Source organism: Pelophylax lessonae, assembly GCF_965119305.1.
Source record: "Pelophylax lessonae genome assembly, chromosome: 1".
Taxonomy (NCBI): Eukaryota; Metazoa; Chordata; class Amphibia; order Anura; family Ranidae; genus Pelophylax; species Pelophylax lessonae.
Window position 1 is genome coordinate 127859148 of NC_138768.1, and position 20376 is coordinate 127879523.

Genomic DNA, 20376 nt, shown 5'->3' on the forward strand with positions numbered 1-20376 from the left:
TCAAAGTTTGTGTCCGGCCGTACCGTATCCCGGAAGCTCAGAGAAAGGCCGTTTCAGAGGAAGTAAAGAAGATGTTAGACCTGGATGTTATTGAAGAATCGCAGAGTGAGTGGTCAAGCCCAATCGCGTTGGTACCAAAGCCCAATGGGACTCTGCGGTTCTGCAATGATTTCCGTAAACTTAATGATGTTTCAAAGTTTGATGCCTACCCTATGCCCCGGGTGGATAAGCTTATTGAGAGACTAGGCCCAGCCAGGTATATCACCACCTTAGACCTTACTAAGGGGTATTGGCAAATCCCCCTGACTAAGGTTGCCAGAGAGAAAACTGCTTTTTCTACCCCAGAGGGGAGTTTTCAGTACAAAAGAATGCCTTTTGGACTACAAACTGATCCAGCCACCTTCCAGCGAGCAATGGATAGGATTTTACGACCTCACCGAGAGTATGCCTCCGTATATTTGGATGACATAGTCATTTTTAGCAGAGACTGGGAATCACACTTGCCTAAAGTCCAGGCAGTGCTGGACTCCCTTTTGAAGGAGGGGTTCACAGTGAATCCAGAAAAATGTGCGTTGGGAATGGAGGAGGTGAAATACCTGGGGTATATCATAGGTAGAGGGCTGGTAAAACCTCAGGTCAACAAGGTAGAGGCGATACAGGACTGGCCCCGCCCCCTAACAAAGAAGAAGGTACGTGCATTCCTGGGAATAGTGGGATACTACAGGAGGTTTGTACCCAACTTTGCCACATTGGCGGCTCCACTGACCGATCTGACTAAGGGTCGGAAGTCGGTCATGGTTGAGTGTAATGCAGACGCTGAAAGGGCTTTTTTGGAGCTTAAGTCAGCACTGTGCCAACACCCTGTCCTGATAGCGCCAAACTTTTCAAGAGAATTCATTGTCCAGACTGACGCTTCAGATACGGGGTTAGGAGCAGTCCTGTCACAGGCTGTTCATGGTGAGGAGCACCCGGTAGTCTTCCTCAGTAGGAAGCTGACACCAGCGGAGAAAAACTATGCGATAGTTGAGCGAGAGTGTTTAGCCATTAAGTGGGCCTTAGAATCCCTCAGGTATTATCTCTCGGGGAGGAAATTTAGGCTGATTTCGGACCATGCTCCTTTAACGTGGATGAGACAAAGTAAAGGGACTAATGCCAGGATTACCCGTTGGTTCCTGGCACTCCAGGAATTTAAATTTGTAGTGGAGCACAGGCCCGGGAGACAGCATCAAAATGCAGATGCCCTCTCTCGAGCCCATTGTCTTAGCTCCACTGTTGCCTCCACCTCCTTGGCGTTGGGGCAGAGGGGGGGGGGGGGGGGGAGATATGTACAGGTCGTAGAGGGTGGGTCCTTGAAGGACGCTATATTTCCCCTCTGTTTGGGCTCTGGTCCCTTTAAGGGAGCAAAAGGGGTTAACTCATTGATCAGAGGAAGTGGGTTTAAGAAGGACAGGAAGTTGTAGATTGGGTGTGGTGGAGCATAGAGGAGACTGTGGATGGTGAATGGTGGACTTTTGTACAGCCGAGAAGGTGCATGTGCATGTCAGTGTGCTGACTGGGAACCTGTTGCCAGGGGAAGCTACCCTCTTCAAAAGTTGGGACTGTTTGACTGCAAAAGCAGCTCTGAACTCTTCAAGTCGGTGAGACTGTTTTTTCCTTGTTGTGTTTTGTTGCTGCTATGAAGCCTGTTTAAGTTGATAAACATTTCTTTGGTTGCAACGCCTGTGTCCTGCGATCCAGCTGATTCCCCAAACATTACACTGGATAATTAAAGTCCCCCATTATAATTACATTTCCCATCCTTGTTGCCATTCCAAGCTGTGATAGGAGGTCTGCCTCCCCCTCCTCCCTTTGGTTTTGGGGCCTATAGCATACGGCCAATATTACTTTCCCCATAGTGCCTTCCTTTGAAGGTCTACCCATAGGGATTCCACCTCCTCCTTGGCTCCATTTGTGATGTAGTTCCTCCTACTTACTGTAATGTTCTGGTACCTTTGGGTACCCCAATTACTCTTTCATAAGTGTATGCGCCCCACCATTCTCTTTTGGTAAGGTGCGCATACACCTTTAAGACTGATGCTGTCATCACTGAGCGCCGGACTGGATGGCTATTTAGATCGCTGGCTCTCACTCACATGTGTTCGTTCAAACTGCTTTGTGCCTTGATGCTAACCTGTCTTGAAGCTCTCATGCTTGCAAGCATACCTCGCTGTCGGAACCACGCTGCGCTGATCCCTGTATCCCGCTACCGGATCATCCGCTCTTGCCGAACCTCTCCTCTGCTACATTGCTATTAGTGATAAGTACCCCACAGGGGAAACCTCTATAACCTTCATACTAAAGCTTACACTATCTAGCTCTGCATACTAAGGACTATTACTACATCTGCATTATCTAAGATTGCTAGCTCTTGAGCCTACTACCACCTGTTCTTGCACTGGGTTGATCTCTCTTGTATGTCCACCTGCTACTCTGTCATCTGCTACCATACATGATTGCTAAACCTATCTGCATCCCATCTGCTACTATCTTACTTTCAAGAACATTTCCTTTCAAGTGTCTGTCATCTACCATCTCTACCCAACCTGTCTCTTCAGCCTATCATCACTGTGTTACTATATACATAAGTCACTCTAGGAAACATCTTATTGAGTGTGTGTATTTACTTGCTGAATTGAGATCATCCACACATGATGAGTCATTGGGAGTTGCGATTGGTGTCTCAGCGTTTCTCTACATGACTACTGAAGTGGTATATTTCTGCAGCTGAAAATCCACATCATACATAAAACGCAGGAGCGTTACAGATTGAACGAAACACAAATGGATTCAGCAGAAATAACCACTCAGATGACACAATTAAAACAGCAAGTAACTGCGTTAATACACGCACTTGCTGAATTAAAAGAAGACAATCAGGCTCTGTCGCAGCAGGTAATTAGACTGACACAACTTACCACTGCTCAGTCCCCTGAACCCAAAATAAATCCTCCTTTGGTATTTACAGGCGATCGCAAAAAATTTCGCGAATTTAAAAATGCATGTGAGTTACTTTTCTTGCTAAAACCCCGTACCTACCTTACTGATCACATTAAGGTTTGTACTATTATTTCTTACCTAACAGGCGATCCTCGGGCCTGGGCAGACTCTCCTTTTGAGAAAAGCGACTAGCTTCTCAACTCCTATGCCTTGTTCCTAGCAGAACTCACTAGCCTATATGATGATCCCAATAGGCAGAGCACTGCCGATCTTCAATTAAGATCCTTGAAACAAGGTGGGAGACCTGTAGAAGACTTTGTCGCAGAATTCAAGAGATGGACCCTTGATTCAGAATGGAATTATGCATCTCTGAAAACCCAATTTAGGCTTGGCCTATCAGAGGCCGTTAACCACTTGCCGACCGAGCACGGTAATAGTACTGCGGCAAAGTGGCTCGTTATCGTCTGACGACGTAGTACTACGTCGTCAGACACTCCCCCTTCTGGGCGGCGCTTGCGCGCCGCCGGAGGCTCGCTCCCGCTGTTTTCATTCACAGCGGGAGTCGGGCCAGGGGAGGAGCAGCGGCGATCGCCGCTGCTCTGCCCCGATCGCCGGGGATCTAGTGTGGAGATCCGCCCGCTGTGTGTAAACACAGCGGGCGGATCTCCATAGTGACAGGGAGTGACAGATCGGACTGTTCAGCATAGCTGGACATCCGATCTGTCCCTGACTCACACAGTCACCTCCCCCCCCACACGTCAGTAAGCACCAGGCATACATTAACCCCTCCCTCTCCAATAAAATTAACCCCTTCCCTGCCAGTGTCATTTTTACAGTAACAGTGCATATATATAGCACTGATTACTGCAGTAATGTCACTGGTAACCCCAAAAGTGTCAAAAATGTCAGTCAAGGGTCCGATCTGTCCGCCGCAATGTCGCAGTCCCACAAAAAAAATCGCAGATCGCCGCCATTACGCGTTAAAAAAAAACACCAAAAATGACAGAAATCTTTCCCTTTGTTAGTAAACGCAATAACTTTTGCGCAAACCAATCAAAATACGCTTATTGTGATTTTTTTTACCAAACATAGTTAGCTTAAAACAAATTGGCCAAAAATTTTTTAAAAAACTGAATTTTTGTAAAATCTTACCTGTAAAATTCCTTTCTCTGAGTCCTCCGACAGTCGCCGCCTCTTCATATTCGTCACATATGGGGTATTAGACTTTGCTCCGAAGGAGTAGCTAGGCAACAGAATATGTTAACAATAAAGCTTTAACATATCCCACCCTCAAGGGGTGGTCCCCTCAGTCAATACCCTCCTACTTCCTGCAACCATATCTCAGTTTTAGTGGAATAGCAGTAGAGTACACAATCAAACCCCAAAAGAGGGGCGGGGGCGGCGACTGTCGGAGGACTCAGAGAAAGGAATTTTACAGGTAAGATTTTACAAAAATTCCGTTTTCTCTTACGTCCTCCGACAGTCGCCGCCTCTTCATATTCGTCACATATGGGGACGTCCCAAAGCAGTGCAAACATGAGGGGTGGGAAACGCATTCGCGCCGAAAGGCAACGCAGTCTCCGCATCAAAGAAGGAACCTTACCAAAGGAAGGAACCAGCTGGGCAACAGCAAAAAAACAAGTGCTCAACAGGAGCAACAACCCAGGAAAAGACAAAAAACCAGGGGATACAAAACTTATCCCAACAGCCAGGAGTCCCCAACAAGGGACCCTAGGGAACAGCCGCACTAAGAACCTTGCGGCCAAAGGAAGCATCCGCCGATGCCTGAACATCTACTTTGTAGAATTTTGTGAAAGTGTGCACGGTCGACCAAGTCGCCGCCTTACACACCTGGGCTACAGAAGCCCCATGACGACAGGCCCAAGACGTACTCAGAGATCTAGTCGAGTGCGCCTTCACAGGCACAGGGGGAACCTTCCCCTGCAAGGCATAGGCCTGTTCAATGGTCTGCCTGATCCATTTGGCGATGGTAGAGGCCGAAGCCGCCATGCCCTTCCGAGGACCCTCTGGAAGAACAAACAAGGAGTCCGTCTTTCGAAAAGACTCAGTCGACTTAAGGTAAACCCTTATCGCCCGAACAACATCCAGAGAGTGCAATCTCACCTCCTTCGGATGTTTAGGCTTCGTGCACAACAAAGGCAAGACAATATCCTCATTAAGATGGAAGTCCGAAACTCGTTTCGGAAGAAAAGAAGGATTAGGTCGCAAGACCACCTTATCCAAATGAATAACCAGGTACGGAGACTTGCAGGACAAAGCCGCCAGCTCCGACACTCTGCGAGCCGAAGTGATCGCCACCAAAAAGGCGACCTTTTTGGACAACATAGACAACGAGATCTCCCTGATCTGTTCAAAAGGAGCACGTTGTAACACAGATAGAACGAGATTCAAGTCCCAAGGGGGCAGAGGATCCCGCCTCGGGGGAACCAGATGCCGCACACCCTGAATAAAGATGCCAACCAATGGGTTGGAAGCCACGGGACGTTGAAACAGAACGGCCAGAGCAGACACCTGACCCTTTATCGTAGCCAGCGCCAAACGCTGATCAACACCCGTTTGAAGGAAACACAGCACACGGGACACCGAGTACGTGCGGGGTGAAAACCCCCTGGACTCACACCAGGCAAAATAGGCCTTCCAAGTACGGTAATAAACCTTCCCCGAGGAAGATTTCCTCGCATTGATTAAGGTATGGACGACCTCCGGAGAGAGACCCCTCTCCTTCAGGACCTCGGTCTCAACAGCCAGGCCGTCAAAGCCAGCGACTGTAAAGCAGGATGGTATATCGGTCCTTGAGACAGTAGATCGTCTCGAAGAGGCAGACGCCACGGGGCGTCGACCGCCAGATTCACGAGGTCTGCGTACCAGGACCGGCGAGGCCAGTCCGGTGCCACAAGAATCACCGTGCTGCGTTCCGAGTGTAACCTGCGAAGGAACCTGGACAGCAACTGAATCGGTGGAAACGCGTACATCAGCCTGTACTGATGCCACGGGGCCACTAACGCGTCCGACGCGTCTGCCCGAGGGTCGCGCGTCCTTGCCATGAACCTCTTCACCTTGTTGTTGAGGCGAGACGCGAACAGGTCCACATCTGGAAGACCCCACTTCGCGCACAACGTCTGGAAGACAGCCGGATGGAGAGACCATTCCCCCTGATCCAGGGTCTGGCGACTCAGATAGTCCGCCTGCCAGTTCTCCACTCCCGGAATGTGAACCGCCGTTAACGCCGGGACATGAGTCTCGGCCCAAGACAGAATGTCGGCCACTTCTCGAGCCGCTCGGGCACTCTTGGTGCCCCCTTGGTGGTTGATGTAGGCCACCGCCGTGGCATTGTCCGTCTGCACCCGAACCGGGCAACCCTGCAGCCAGTCCGTCCAGCGATGAAGACAGAGACTTATCGCACGCAATTCCAGAATGTTGATCGGAAGGGAAGACTCCCCCTCCGACCAAGTCCCCTGAGTGGACAGAACGCCCAGAACTCCACCCCAGCCCGACAGGCTGGCATCCATGGTGATTACCGTCCACGAGATCGGACGAAACGACTTGCCCCCGGACACCAACGGGGACTGGAGCCACCACAGAAGGTTTTCCCTGGTGCGAAGACTCAACGAGATCTGAAGATCCAGAGATTGAGGTCGCCCGTCCCACCTGGACAGGATCTCCGCTTGGAGACCCCGCGTGTGAAACTGTGCGAAAGGAATCGCCTCGAAGGCCGAGACCATCTATCCCAGACATCTCATACACGTCCGCAGAGACGAGTTCGGAACGTCCCTGAGGGACCTGACTTCCTCCCGGAGAGTCCTGAGTTTGTCTTCCGGCAGGGAGACCTTCGCCTGCACCGAGTCCAGTATCATTCCCAGATAGGGGAGACGAACCGACGGACTCAGTGTCGACTTTGGAAAATTTATCGTCCAACCAAACTCCTGTAGAGTTTGCATCGTGACAGACAGGTCCTCCTCCAGACCCTGGCTGGTCGCAGACCGAACCAGAATGTCGTCCAGATACCCCAGGACAGAAACGCCCTGGGCCCTCAATAATGCCAGAACCGGTGCAAGCACCTTGGTGAAGACCCGCGGAGCCGAGGCGAGACCAAAGGGCAACGCCACGAACTGGTAGTGATCCTCCGCAATGGCAAATCGAAGGTACCTCTGATGACCCTCGAATATGGGGATGTGAAGGTACGCATCCTTCAAATCGATGGAGGCCATGAATTCCCCCGGAGCCAGGGCAGCCACCACCGACCGCAGGGATTCCATGCGGAACTTGCGAACCCGCACAGAGCGGTTCAGAGCCTTCAAGTCCAGAATCGGACGAACTTTGCCCTCCTTTCTGGGCACGGTGAACAGATTGGAATAAAACCCCCGAAACCTGTCCCGATGAGGCACCGGAACCACCACTCCCTGAGCCCTCGGGTCCCGCACCGCCAGGTGCAGGTCCCGCAAGCGCTCTGGAGACAGTTGAAGATTTGAGGGAAAAAATCTGCTCTCCGGCCAAGAGAGAAACTCGATCTTGTAACCAGATCGAACGATTTCCAGAACCCATCTGTCCCGCACACGGGCCAACCAGGGCTGAAGAAAACCGAGCAAGCGTCCCCCCACCCCAAAACTGGGTGAGGGCGCCCCTTCAGGCCGAACTGTTATGGGCTGCAGGTCCGGATTGGCCGGACTTCTGTTTACCAGACCAGGGCTTCTTCTGAGAGCCTTGACCTTTGAACGGTTTGCCCTTGTAGTGCGGCCGAAAGGCACGAAAGGACCCCTGAGGGGGCCGAAAATTAGCATGCTTCTTCCCAGAAGCCCCCTTAGCCTTGGGGAAATGGGGCAAGAGAGTGCTCTTACCCCCGGTGATCCCCTTAATCAACACATCCAAGGACTCCCCAAAAAGGCGAGACCCATCATAAGGCAGATTGGCTAAGGTCTTACGTGAAGATTGGTCCACCGACCAACATTTCAACCAGACCAGGCGGCGAGACAACACCGCCACGCTGTGCACACGTGCAGCCAACGGAATCAGGTCCAGGTCCGCATCACACAGATACATGACACCCTGGTGGATCTGATCCACCATATCCAGGGTCGCCGGCGAGGCCGAGTCGGCCACTAGGACGCGCCTAAGCATCTGCGTCCAACTTGCGATCGCCTGGGCCGCCATGAGAGAAGCAAACAGAGCCTTAAGCATAGAACCCATAACAGAATAAGTATGACGGGCAAGAGACTCCAATCTCCTATCCGTGGCATCACGGAAAACAGGGGAACCCTCTGCAGGAATCGCAGTGGCTTTGTTCAAAACCGCAATTGCATGATCCACTGGTGGAGGCACACACCACCTTTCATCAGTGGCAGGCGAAAAAGGATAACGCAGCTTGAATTTACTCGGTACCGCAAAAGGCTTGCGCAGATCGCGCCATTGATCCTTAACAGCGCGCTGAAAGCAGCATTGCAGGGAAAAACCTGCGGCGTCCTGCGTTTCCTCTGCGTCCCATAAGCCGCCAAGGCAGCGGGGGGACACACTTCGTCCTGCAAACGCAGCGTTTGCTTAATGGAAGCAATCAACTCATCCATGATTGCAAGCTCTTCAGGCGAGCCAGGGGGAGAATTATCAACCCCCTCAACTTCAGCCTCCACCTCAGACCCCACTAGATCAAGAGAGGAGCGGGACCCCGATAAGGAGGCCCCTGCCAGAACAGCCCCATCACCTTCACCCTCAGAATCAGAGGAAAGAGCAACTCTGGGCCTTTTAGTAGATTGAGCAGCCACCAGCATTTGCACCTGAGCAGCAAGGCCAGCCACAATAGTGGCTAAATCCCCCCCTGGGGGGGAAACAGCGGTCCCCTGGCTTTCCACCAATACTGTAGGAAATTTGCCCTCCTGAGAATCCATTGCCCCTGTAATGCCAGACAACCAAGGGTTAACTGCCCCTTTTAAGCAAGCGCGGCAAGCGCAGCCCACCGCACCACACTCAAGCACAATGAGACCCCCACAGGGAATATGCAAACTGAACACAGGCAATGGATAGCAAGAACAGAAGGATAAAACCTGAGGAGACCCTCGCCGCTGCTGCTGCCTCGATCGGTGTTCCAGGAAAGAGGAAGTGATGCTGCCAGGGCGCTTCTATGTAAGCCTATGGAGGCTACAAGAAAATGGCCGCCATGCATGTAAACCATGCGGCCGGAGCGGGTGTAGGCAAAATGGCATCGTTTGGCGCCGAAACCGCCGCTCCACAGTGCATTAAAACACACATTACATTCCAATATCAGAATACATGTCAGATCGCCGCAGCGATCGCCGTATAGTGCCCAAACATGCCAAAAAAACATGCCCCACAGCACACAGCTTCTCACACTGACCAGTCTGACACACACAGTGTCATACAGCTCCCCCCCCCCCCTTGCAGCCCACAGCATGCAGCCGAGAGATAGGGAGACAAGCAGTGTGAATAGAGGCAGGTTACACAGTCCCAGACTGACACCCCCCCAGACAGACAGGTCCCCACATAGATACACTTACCTCACATGGCGTGGGGGACCCGCACAGGCGAACAAGCCGCTGCACATGAGGCAGGGAGAGTCGCAATTCAAGACGCACAAAATGGGGGTTAAGAAACCGCACAGCGTCCAGTGAGGTAGCCACCTCACCAATCATCCCTGCACCGAACAGGGATGGGTCGTTCACTGTGCCAGGAGCGTTACCTGGCTGAACGCTCGATGGCAGACTGGGAAGCCACTGACCCACGACCTGCGACCAGGGGGATCAGCCCGAGACCCAGTCCGCATGATCCTCTTCGTCCGAAGAACTAACTAACGCTGACAAAATAACAGCTAAATAAAGGTAGAGAGAAAAACTCAAACAAAATATTAAAAAGAAGAAAGAGTCTGGGACAGAAAGTCCCAGCACAGAGAGAGCCAGCCACTCCTGACAAGCTAGACATTAAAACTGAGATATGGTTGCAGGAAGTAGGAGGGTATTGACTGAGGGGACCACCCCTTGAGGGTGGGATATGTTAAAGCTTTATTGTTAACATATTCTGTTGCCTAGCTACTCCTTCGGAGCAAAGTCTAATACCCCATATGTGACGAATATGAAGAGGCGGCGACTGTCGGAGGACGTAAGAGAAAATTGGTTTTTACATCTTTTTTGGGGGGAATTTCATATAAAAAAATGTTAAAAATATTGTTATTTTTTCAAAATAAACGCTCATTTTTTTGTTTATAGCGCAAAAAGTAAAAATCGCACAGGTGATCAAATACCACCAAAAGAAAGCTCTGTTTGTGGGAAAAAAAGGACGTAAATTTCGTTTGGGTACGGCGTCGCACGACCGCGCAATTGTCAGTTGAAGTCGCACAGCGCCGAATCGCAAAAAGTGGCCTGGACGGAAGACAGCAAAATCCTCCGGTGGTAAAGTGGTTAAAGACGAGCTCGCCCGAGCGGATCTGCCAAAAACCCTGGATGCATTGATACAACTCAGTATCACCATAGATAGAAGACTACGAGAAAGAAAGGCTGAGAAAATGGGAATGTCATTATCCAGTTCTTCTCGGATTTCGGCCGTTGACCCCGTTCCTATGGAGGTAGGAACCATACGCCCACCTCTATCAACTATGGAAAGAGCCAAAAGACGATCTGGTAATCTCTGCTTGTACTGTGCATCCCCGGATCACAAGATAAATGTCTGTCCCCTAGTCTACAAAAAGAAGGGTGAGTGTTCACATGTCCTCCTAGGGGGATTGACAACTTTAATCACTAACCCTTACCTTTCTGTTTGCTTAACATTACAGTGGGACCAGAACAGGATTACTACTAAGGCCATGATTGACACAGGATCTTGTGGAAATTATATTGACATACGTTTTGCTGCTTTAAATAAAGTTCCTATTATTTCTAAACTTAAACCTGTCTCAGTGAGTCTTATTAACGGTGTTCCTTTATCCTCTGGTCCGATCACTGATCAGACACAGGCACTCCTAGTCACTACTAACGGGTCTCATATGGAGACCACTACCTTCGATCTAATACCTTCACCCCACTTTCCCATTGTGTTGGGACTTCCCTGGTTGCACACACATCAACCAACCATAGATTGGAAGGAACGGACCCTGGCCTTCCTCTCTTGCTATTGCGAGGGTACGTGTAACCTCCCGTCTTTCGGGAAGATCCTGTCTGTGGTGACAGATGAGATTGCACCACTATGTTATCAGGATCTCTCTGAGGTTTTTCTTGAGAAAAATGCTCAAGCACTACCTCCCCATCGAGACTATGATTGTAGCATTGATCTACTCCCAAATAGCAAATTGCCGTTCGGTCATGTTTATCCTCTTTCACAGGATGAACTTTCCCATCTCAAAGACTATTTGGATGAGAATTTGAAGAAAGGTTTTATTAGACCTTCCACTTCTTCCACAGCAGCAGGACTCTTTTTTGTCCGCAATAAGGACTCAAGTCTCAGGCCTATCATCGACTATAGGCAATTGAATGCTATTACAATAAAAGATCGCTATCCTCTACCGCTTATCCCTGAGCTCATTGAGCAGGTGCGTGGAGCTACCTATTTTTCAAAATTGGACCTGAAAGGAGCATACAATCTCATTCGAATCCGTGATGGACACGAGTGGAAGACTGCATTCAGAACCAGATACGGATTGTTCGAATATCTTGTAATGCCATTCGGGCTATGCAACGCCCCTGCAGTTTTTCAACGATTTATAAACGATATTTTCAGAGACTTACTAGATGTCTGTGTTGTGGTATATCTGGACGATATACTTATATATTCACGATCCCTGTCTGAACACATAAGACATGTAAGACTAGTATTATCGAGATTGCTTGCACACAACCTTTATGTGAAACTGAAAAAATGCTTGTTTCATAAAGAAGAGGTACTGTTTCTAGGCTACATCATATCCAAAACAGGAATCGAGATGGACATGAGTAAGATATCCTGCATTCAGGATTGGCCTACACCAACCACACGCAAGGCGCTACAGCGGTTCCTTGGATTTTCGAATTTCTACAGGAAGTTCATCAGAAACTTCTCTGCCATTGTGAGACCCCTCACACAGCTCACTAGCATTAAAAAAACATTCAAATGGTCAGATGAAGCAAATAAAGCTTTTCACATGTTAAAAGACAAGGTTTACTTCTGCTCCCATATTACGCCATCCAGACCCATCCCTCCAATACATTCTGGAAGTAGATGCGTCAAACATGGCAGTAGGAGCAATACTCTCCCAACGACCAACTCACACTTCACCACTTCATCCAGTCGCCTTTTTTTCTAAATCCCTAAGCAGTCCAGAGATAAATTATCCCGTGGGTGAAAAGGAACTGCTTGCTATAAAATTGGCTCTGGAGAATTGGCGACATCTACTCGAAGGCACCCAATTACCAATACTTATATACACGGACCATAAAAATCTCCAATATCTTCAGACTAACAAAACTCTCTCTCACCGACAGGTACGATGGTCACTATTCTTTCTAAGGTTTAACTTCCTAGTGACCTACACACCTGCAGATAAGAACAAAAAGGCGGATGCATTATCACGACTAACTGAAGAAAACTACTTCGAAATCCCTTCCGTTCCTATAATACCTCACAAACGCATTATTGGAGTTGTCCGTTCCTTGAAGGAAGAGGTTTTGCATGGTATAAGTTTGGATTCACCCCCACCACAACTAAATACTGATGCAGAAGGCTTCCTCTACTACAACGACAAACTTTACATACCACCTACCATACGCACCAAGATCTTGGAATTATCGCATGATGTGCCTATGGCAGGACATATGGGTATGACAAAGACTCTTAATTTGATTTCCCGGCAATTCTGGTGGCCTGACATGAAAACATCTATACAAAAATTCGTCTCTTCATGCAATGTCTGTGCCAGGTTCAAAATTGACACTACGAGACCATCCGGTCTACTATGCAGTCTACCAATACCCCAAACTCCATGGGAAGTTGTGTCCTTGGACTTTATAGTGGAATTGCCTCCTTCCAAAGGATTTAATACCATCTTAGTGTCAGTGGACCATCTGACAAAAATGGCACATTTCATTGCTATTCGCAGACTACCTTCGTCCAAACAAACGGCAGAACTCCTGATGAAACATGTCTTTAAGTTACATGGTATCCCAAAAACTCTTCTGTCTGACCGTGGATCACAATTTATTTCCAAGTTCTGGCAAGAACTATGTCACATACTACGGATCGAGCGGAAGCTCGCTTCTCCTTACCATCCGCAGACCAACGGACAGACTGAAAGAGTCAACCAATGCATCGAGCAATATTTACGTTGTTACACTTCTTACCAACAGGATGATTGGGTGGATCTTCTCCCTCTGGCAGAATTTGCCTACAACAACGCAACCCACTGTACGACCAAGCAGAGTCCGTTCTACTTGAACTATGGGTTTCATCCCTCTATTCTTCCACCACGCATCCTTCCTTCAAATAACCCAGTAGCCTCAGACTATCTTACCCAAATAAAGGACTCTCTGGGTTTGCTTAATACTACCATTGCACACGCTCATAGTCAACAAAAGAAGTACTATGATCTTCGCAGAAGACCTTCTCCTCAGTACGTTATCGGGGACCTCGTTTGGCTCTCAACAAAAAATTTAAGGCTGAAAATCCCTAGCAAAAAGCTTGGACCTCTGTTCTTGGGACCTTTCCCAATCAAGAAACTTATTGGAAAAGCTGCAGTACAGCTTACATTGCCAATAGACCTCAAAATACATCCCATTTTCCATGTGTCGCTACTGAAGCCCCATGCTCCTGACCAAGGAATAAGGCCTACTATCCCACCTCCTCCTCCTGTACAAGTTGAAGGTGGAGAAGAATATGAGATTCTGGATTCTCGTATCCACAGAGGAAGACTTCAGTACTTGGTTCGATGGAAGAACTATGGGCCCCAAGACGACACCTGGCTAAACACCTCTGACATACATGCCTCTAGATTAATCCGCAATTTTCATGCGAAGTACCCAGACAAACCAGCTCCAGAGGCCTTCAGGAGCCGGCCTTAAGGGGGGGGTACTGTAATGTTCTGGTACCTTTGGGTACCCCAATTACTCTTTCATAAGTGTATGCGCCCCACCATTCTCTTTTGGTAAGGTGCGCATACACCTTTAAGACTGATGCTGTCATCACTGAGCGCCGGACTGGATGGCTATTTAGATCGCCGGCTCTCACTCACATGTGTTCGTTCAAACTGCTTTGTGCCTTGATGCTAACCTGTCTTGAAGCTCTCATGCTTGCAAGCATACCTCGCTGTCGGAACCACGCTGCGCTGATCCCTGTATCCCGCTACCGGATCATCCGCTCTTGCCGAACCTCTCCTCTGCTACATTGCTATTAGTGATAAGTACCCCACAGGGGAAACCTCTATAACCTTCATACTAAAGCTTACACTATCTAGCTCTGCATACTAAGGACTATTACTACATCTGCATTATCTAAGATTGCTAGCTCTTGAGCCTACTACCACCTGTTCTTGCACTGGGTTGATCTCTCTTGTATGTCCACCTGCTACTCTGTCATCTGCTACCATACATGATTGCTAAACCTATCTGCATCCCATCTGCTACTATCTTACTTTCAAGAACATTTCCTTTCAAGTGTCTGTCATCTACCATCTCTACCCAACCTGTCTCTTCAGCCTATCATCACTGTGTTACTATATATATAAGTCACTCTAGGAAACATCTTATTGAGTGTGTGTATTTACTTGCTGAATTGAGATCATCCACACATGATGAGTCATTGGGAGTTGGGATTGGTGTCTCAGCGTTTCTCTACATGACTACTGAAGTGGTATATTTCTGCAGCTGAAAATCCACATCATACATAAAACGCAGGAGCGTTACACTTACCTGCACACTGTTATTAATATACAGACATACCTCTCCCCCCTATTTTACATTTTCCATCTCTGCGATATAGGGAATACCCCTGAATGGTCACCAGCCAATCATGAGAGCTGTCAAACCAAGTCTCTGAAATTCCCCCAAAATTTAAATTCTCCTCATACATTAGCAGCTCCAGCTCTCCCATCTTGTAGGCCAGGCTTAAAGCATTGGCATACAAACCTCGTAATTTTGTCCGGTTGCGTACCATATCCTCGTTTGCTGATTTTAGGCTGCTCTTGCGATTTTTTCCCCCCTACCCACCTTGGGTTTAGGAACTCTGAACACCCTATCGCTAATGTCCCCATTTGTGCCCGCTGAACCATGCTCCCCACTGGCTAATGCTACATCTGTACCCTCCCCCATCATCTAGTTTAAAAGCCCCTCTAACTTGTTGGCCATCTTCTCTTCCAGTACAGCGGCACCCTCCCCATTAAGGTGCAATCCGTCCCTACTAAAGAGCCGGTAGCTGACTGAGAAGTCGGCCCAGTTCTCCAGGAACCAGAAACCCTCATTACTACACCAGCTCTTCAGCCACTTGTTTACTTCCCTAATTTCCCGCTGCCTCTCCGTCATGGCTCGAGGTACAGATAGTATTTCTGAAAATACTACCTTAGAGGCCCTACTCCTCAATTTAGCTCCTAAGTCCCTGAAATAGTTTTTTAGGACTCTCCATCTCACTCCGACTTTGTCATTGGTACCCATGTGTACCATGACATCTGGGTCTTCCCCCGCCCCACCCAAAAAGCTGTCCACCAGATCCGTGATGTGTCAAACCCGAGCGCCCGGTAAACAGACAGTTCGGCACTTACGGTCTTTGACAGATTGCCCTCTCTGTCCTTCTAATAATGGAGTCCCCTACCACCAGAACCTGCCTTTCCTTACCTTTAGCCTTGTTCCCGCCCTCACTGGAGGAGTTCAGCCCCTGGCAGCTAGGGGGCGTCGCTCTGCTCCAGAAATGCTGGTCCTTGACTGGTTTCCCCAACATCACGCAAGAGGGAGTATTTATTGGGATGCTCCAGCCCAGGACTGGCCTCCTTGACTCGTTCCCTCGTCACCCAAATACTCTGCTCCGGAGTGCCGAAGAACGAAGCCACCAGATCAGGGACCTTTCTGCACACCGGCTCAGCTGGATTTGGTTGTCCAGAGAGACTGCAGAGTCTTGTCCCATTTGATCAGAATTTCCCTCGCAGGGACCTCATATGGAACCATGCAAACGGGACCACCTCGCATGCAAGTCCGGAGGAATGACTATCTGCTGGACAGTAGCAGGCAAATTGCAGCCTGAAGTTTCTGGAGAGAGTGTCCAAAGTCAGATTAAGATGGTTCCTTCCATGAAACTAGACTAATGCAGACTTCTGAAGATTCAGAATCCAGCCAAACTTCCTCAGGGTCCGTATGGAGATCTCCAGGTTTTCCACCAGCACAGCAGGAGACTTTGCTCGCAGAAGAAGGTCGTCCAAGTAGCCCAGGACCGCGATCCCCTGCTGAGGTAACAATGCTAGCACCGGGGCCAACACTTTCGTGAAGACCCGTAGAGCGGAAGCAAGACCAAAGGGTAACGCCAAAAACTGATAATGCTCCTCTCCCACGGCAAAGCGGAGGAAGCGCTGGTGACCGACACATATTGGAATGTGAAGGTAAGTGTCCTGGATGTCGATGGAGGCAAGAAAATCCCTCTGAATCAGGGTAGCCACCACTATGCAAACAGACTCCATTCTGAACTTTTGTACCAGCAGTTCAGCACCTTGAGGTCCAGTTTTGCACCCCCTTCCTTTCTTTCTGGGGATTGTAAACAGGTTTGAGTAAACCCCTCAAAACGTTCCGAAGTCAGAACTGGGACAATCACCCCTTGAAGTAAAAGGTCTTGCACCGCCCCAAAGAGAGCCTGTAAGCAAACCGGGGACAGTTGCACGTTGGAAGGAAAGAACCTCTCCGGAGGGTAGGAACGAAACTCGATCTTGTAGCTGGACTGTATGATTTTGTGGACCCACTTTTCTTGTACCAGGGAAGTCCACGGGTCCGGGAAACCAGCGAAGATGGTTCCCGGACCATCTCACCCCAGATACGGGTGCACCTTCAAGCTTAAGGGGCCATGTTCTCAGTGTTGGAGAAGCCTGCTCTTGACTTGCTAGACCAAGTTCGCTTGGATCCTTCAGAAGAGGCCCTGAAGGGCTTCGATCCCTTGTCAGTCGACCCTGAGGGACAAAAAAAAACTTCTTAGAGCAGAGAAGGAGGGCCCACGTCTACTAGGAGGGTCCTTGCCCTTAGTAGCCTGTGGAAGAAGGGTACTCTTCCCCCCCCCCTGTGAGACCTTTAATGATGTCATCCAGGGTAGCACCAAACAGGCGATCTCCTTAAAATGGGAAGATCAGTCAAGGCCTTTTTAGAAGTCTGGTCCGCTGACCAGCATTTGAGCCAAAAGACATGCTGAAGGGCCACGAAGGGAGCCATATCCAAAGAGGCATCACAGATAAACTGCAGTCCCTGGACCAACTGGCCCACCAGCTCAGCAAAGGCAGGGGGGAGTGGTTCTCCCTCCAGGTCACGGCGTAAAAGCTTAGCCAACTCGGTCAGAGTCTGCGACACCAGGGAAATGGTGAACATGGGCCTCAGTGCCGAACCAGCCAGGGTGTACATATTGCAGGCCACAGCCTCCACCTTCCTGTCAGCCGGATCCTTAAAGGCCGGGGACTCTTCAATCTGAATCATGGTTGCCTTGTTTAATCTGGAAACAGGATGGTCCACCACTGGTGGAACAGTCTACTTCTTAAGAAGGTATTCCTTATAGGGGTATCGCCTAGCAAAGCGCTTAGGGACCCCAAGGTGACTCTTTGGTTGTCCCCCAATCTCTAGTGACAATTTTGTCAAAATAGGAAGGGAAAGGTTACACCTTGAAGCTCTGGATGGCTTGTGAGTGCCAAAGTGAACCTGCACCTCCGTCCTCCATCTTTAAGGTCTCACGCACAGATACAATCAGTGCGTTCCCCAGCGCCTTTTCATGTGCAGTTGCCGAAGTGGAAGAATCCTCCTCACTATCTGAGGATTCAGGGCACGTGGTTGCAGACCCATGCAGGGTGACCCACGTCCGCGGAGGCCGAATCAGATTCAGTATCTGTAGGGACAGATGAGGCAGGGGGAAGGCAGGGAGTGCTTTTTTTGCCAGCCCGTCGTCCAAAAGCCAACTCCACCAGGGACTCAAAGGACTCCAGGACCGCAGTCACTGCGTCGATGGATGGTTGAGTCCTGGTGGGCCCCGCGGCCTCCGAGAGGGGATCAGGTGGAAAGATGCGATCTAAAAGACTCCATGAGTCACCAGGGTCTAAAGTCCAAGTTTAAAACCCTATTAAGAGAAACCCCCGCCGCTCTGGCAGCACACACGGTTGCCAGTCACAGAGCCCCAATCAATCCTCAGCAGAGAAGGAGAGGAGTCCACCAGAGTCACCAGCCCGCAGAAACCAGGCACCGCAGCCACCAGAAAAATCTGCACTGTACGTACGGCGATCAGGAAAGGAAAAGATCCAGGAGTCAGCACCAGGGGATGAGGAGGGGCTCCCACTGCCGAAATCATGGAAAATCACCACAAAATGGTTGCTGGACTACACAAACATGTCCGACGTGCATTGCAGCACAAAGGCTACAAAAAAATGGTGGCCCCGCACAGCACCGCAAGGCTCCCAGGGACCCAGGAGGGATCCTTAGGCCTCAGGACAGGCAGAGGCAGGAGCCCCCACCAGGTACAACCCCCCTTCCGCACAGCCGATGCCTGTTTGCTGGCAGAGTACCCCCATCGCGAGCATGGCGCCCTGCCCCCACCCCGGGAGGTATACCAGACCACCCACCATGCAGCCCCAGCATTAGGGGGCCCGTGTGCACCCCAAAACCCTCCAGGGGTAGAGGGGGGCTCAGCTACTCGCCATTCTAAGAACCAGGTGGGCACCGATCCAGACAGAACCCCTCTCCATAGAAACGAGGGGGCTGTCAGCCAGGAGGAACGCTGCGATTGGGGCCGAGACCCGGTCGTATGCTACCTCGCGAGGCATTGAACTCATAGGCCAGCCCCTGTCTGGTGGGGCTAAGTTGCGGCCGACCTAGCGCGAGCTGAGGTCTGCGTGCGCTCATTGGCCAGACTGGGGTGACCACTGGATCTAGATTATCCAGCCCGTCGTTCAGTCCGGCAGTTGATTGTAGATCTCACAGGCAAAATCAGGTGAAAAAAAAATCTATCTAAAAAGAAAAATTTTTGCCAGGACCAGAGATCCCACCAAGGAACTAGGTTCTTACTCCTGACTAGGCAGAGAAAAAAAAAAACACAGAGTACCTATAGAATAGAGGGGAGGAGTATATCCCCTGGGACTGCCCATAAGAGTATCCAGACTTTTGTTTTTCTGCCTAGTATCTTACTCCTGTAGGGGGCAGTATGACCCAATGGTTAAGAGTATCAGGAGCAGTGTACGTCAATGAACGAAAGAGAAATTTTATTTTCTTCTACATGTTTTGCTAAGCAGAAATACAAATAATATTGCTGAGACCTTTAAATAAACTGCACCTAAAGCAGAAAAAAAAGACCAAAAAAAAGGAATGGTGTCACGTTGGAAGTTTGGTTTCGCTTCCTGTTACCTAGACCCAACAGAGTGTGAGAGAAAATCTCTCCAAAGTGAGGGGAAATCACCTCATACAGGCACTGGAACAGGTGTCAACCCCATTGAAAGATTTCTCCTTTATTTCTGTTATGGTGGAAACTACAAAATTTTGGATTTCTTATCACTTTCAGTCCAGGAACAATGGTCACCAGGACAAAACAGAGATCGTGACTCTCCCCAGGTAGGAAAGACAGCAATAAAATCCTGGCAGGAGTTTACCAATTGTACACTAAACAAATTAAAAATATATAAAACTTCAAAAGGCCAAAATACTATGACCGCCTCTTACCTGTAAGCCGTACTTTTCTCTGATTTTTTTAAGTCCATGTCGTCTTAGTGTTTCCTTATCTTTTTTACTCAAGACAGCGCCAACTGTACATAAAAGAAAATGCAAAGTATTTTCCATATTAAACACAGAAGTGCTGACCCCTTCAACTATTTCCTACACGAAACTTGTGCTCCCACTGGGTGCATTGTATAAAACTGTATGTAGACCGAGCTACTTGCAGCATGCAGCCTTGTGTTTTTTGTGTGACGAATGACCTTCCCTTCTCACGCCTGAAACAAAATAAGATTAGTCTGAGCACTGCTCAGCCATTCATAGGTAGCTTTGTATTCTATTAATTAAGGTGGCGAGGCACGCCGATGACGTCATTAACTCCATCTCGGTCAATAAGAGGACACTTTGTATTCGTTGATAGTGTGGGGCAGCTGGGCCAGCTTGGCCCAAAAAAACTAGGTTAAGTGACAGTAAAGCTGCAAATTTGATTTAGTATAAGTTTTACTTGACCTTAAAAAGGAAACTAGAAAAAAAAAATTACTAATTGAACAAA

General features: G+C 49.2%; 1 protein-coding gene across 1 annotated transcript in view; it reads right to left on the bottom strand.

The window, feature by feature from the left end:
• Positions 1 to 20376, bottom strand: part of AGGF1 (angiogenic factor with G-patch and FHA domains 1) — a 139953-nt gene that overhangs the window by 28441 nt on the left and 91136 nt on the right. The window contains exon 11 of the mRNA XM_082275665.1: positions 19833 to 19915. Coding sequence (XP_082131791.1) covers positions 19833 to 19915 — 83 coding nt within the window. The remainder of the gene's footprint in view (positions 1 to 19832; positions 19916 to 20376) is intronic.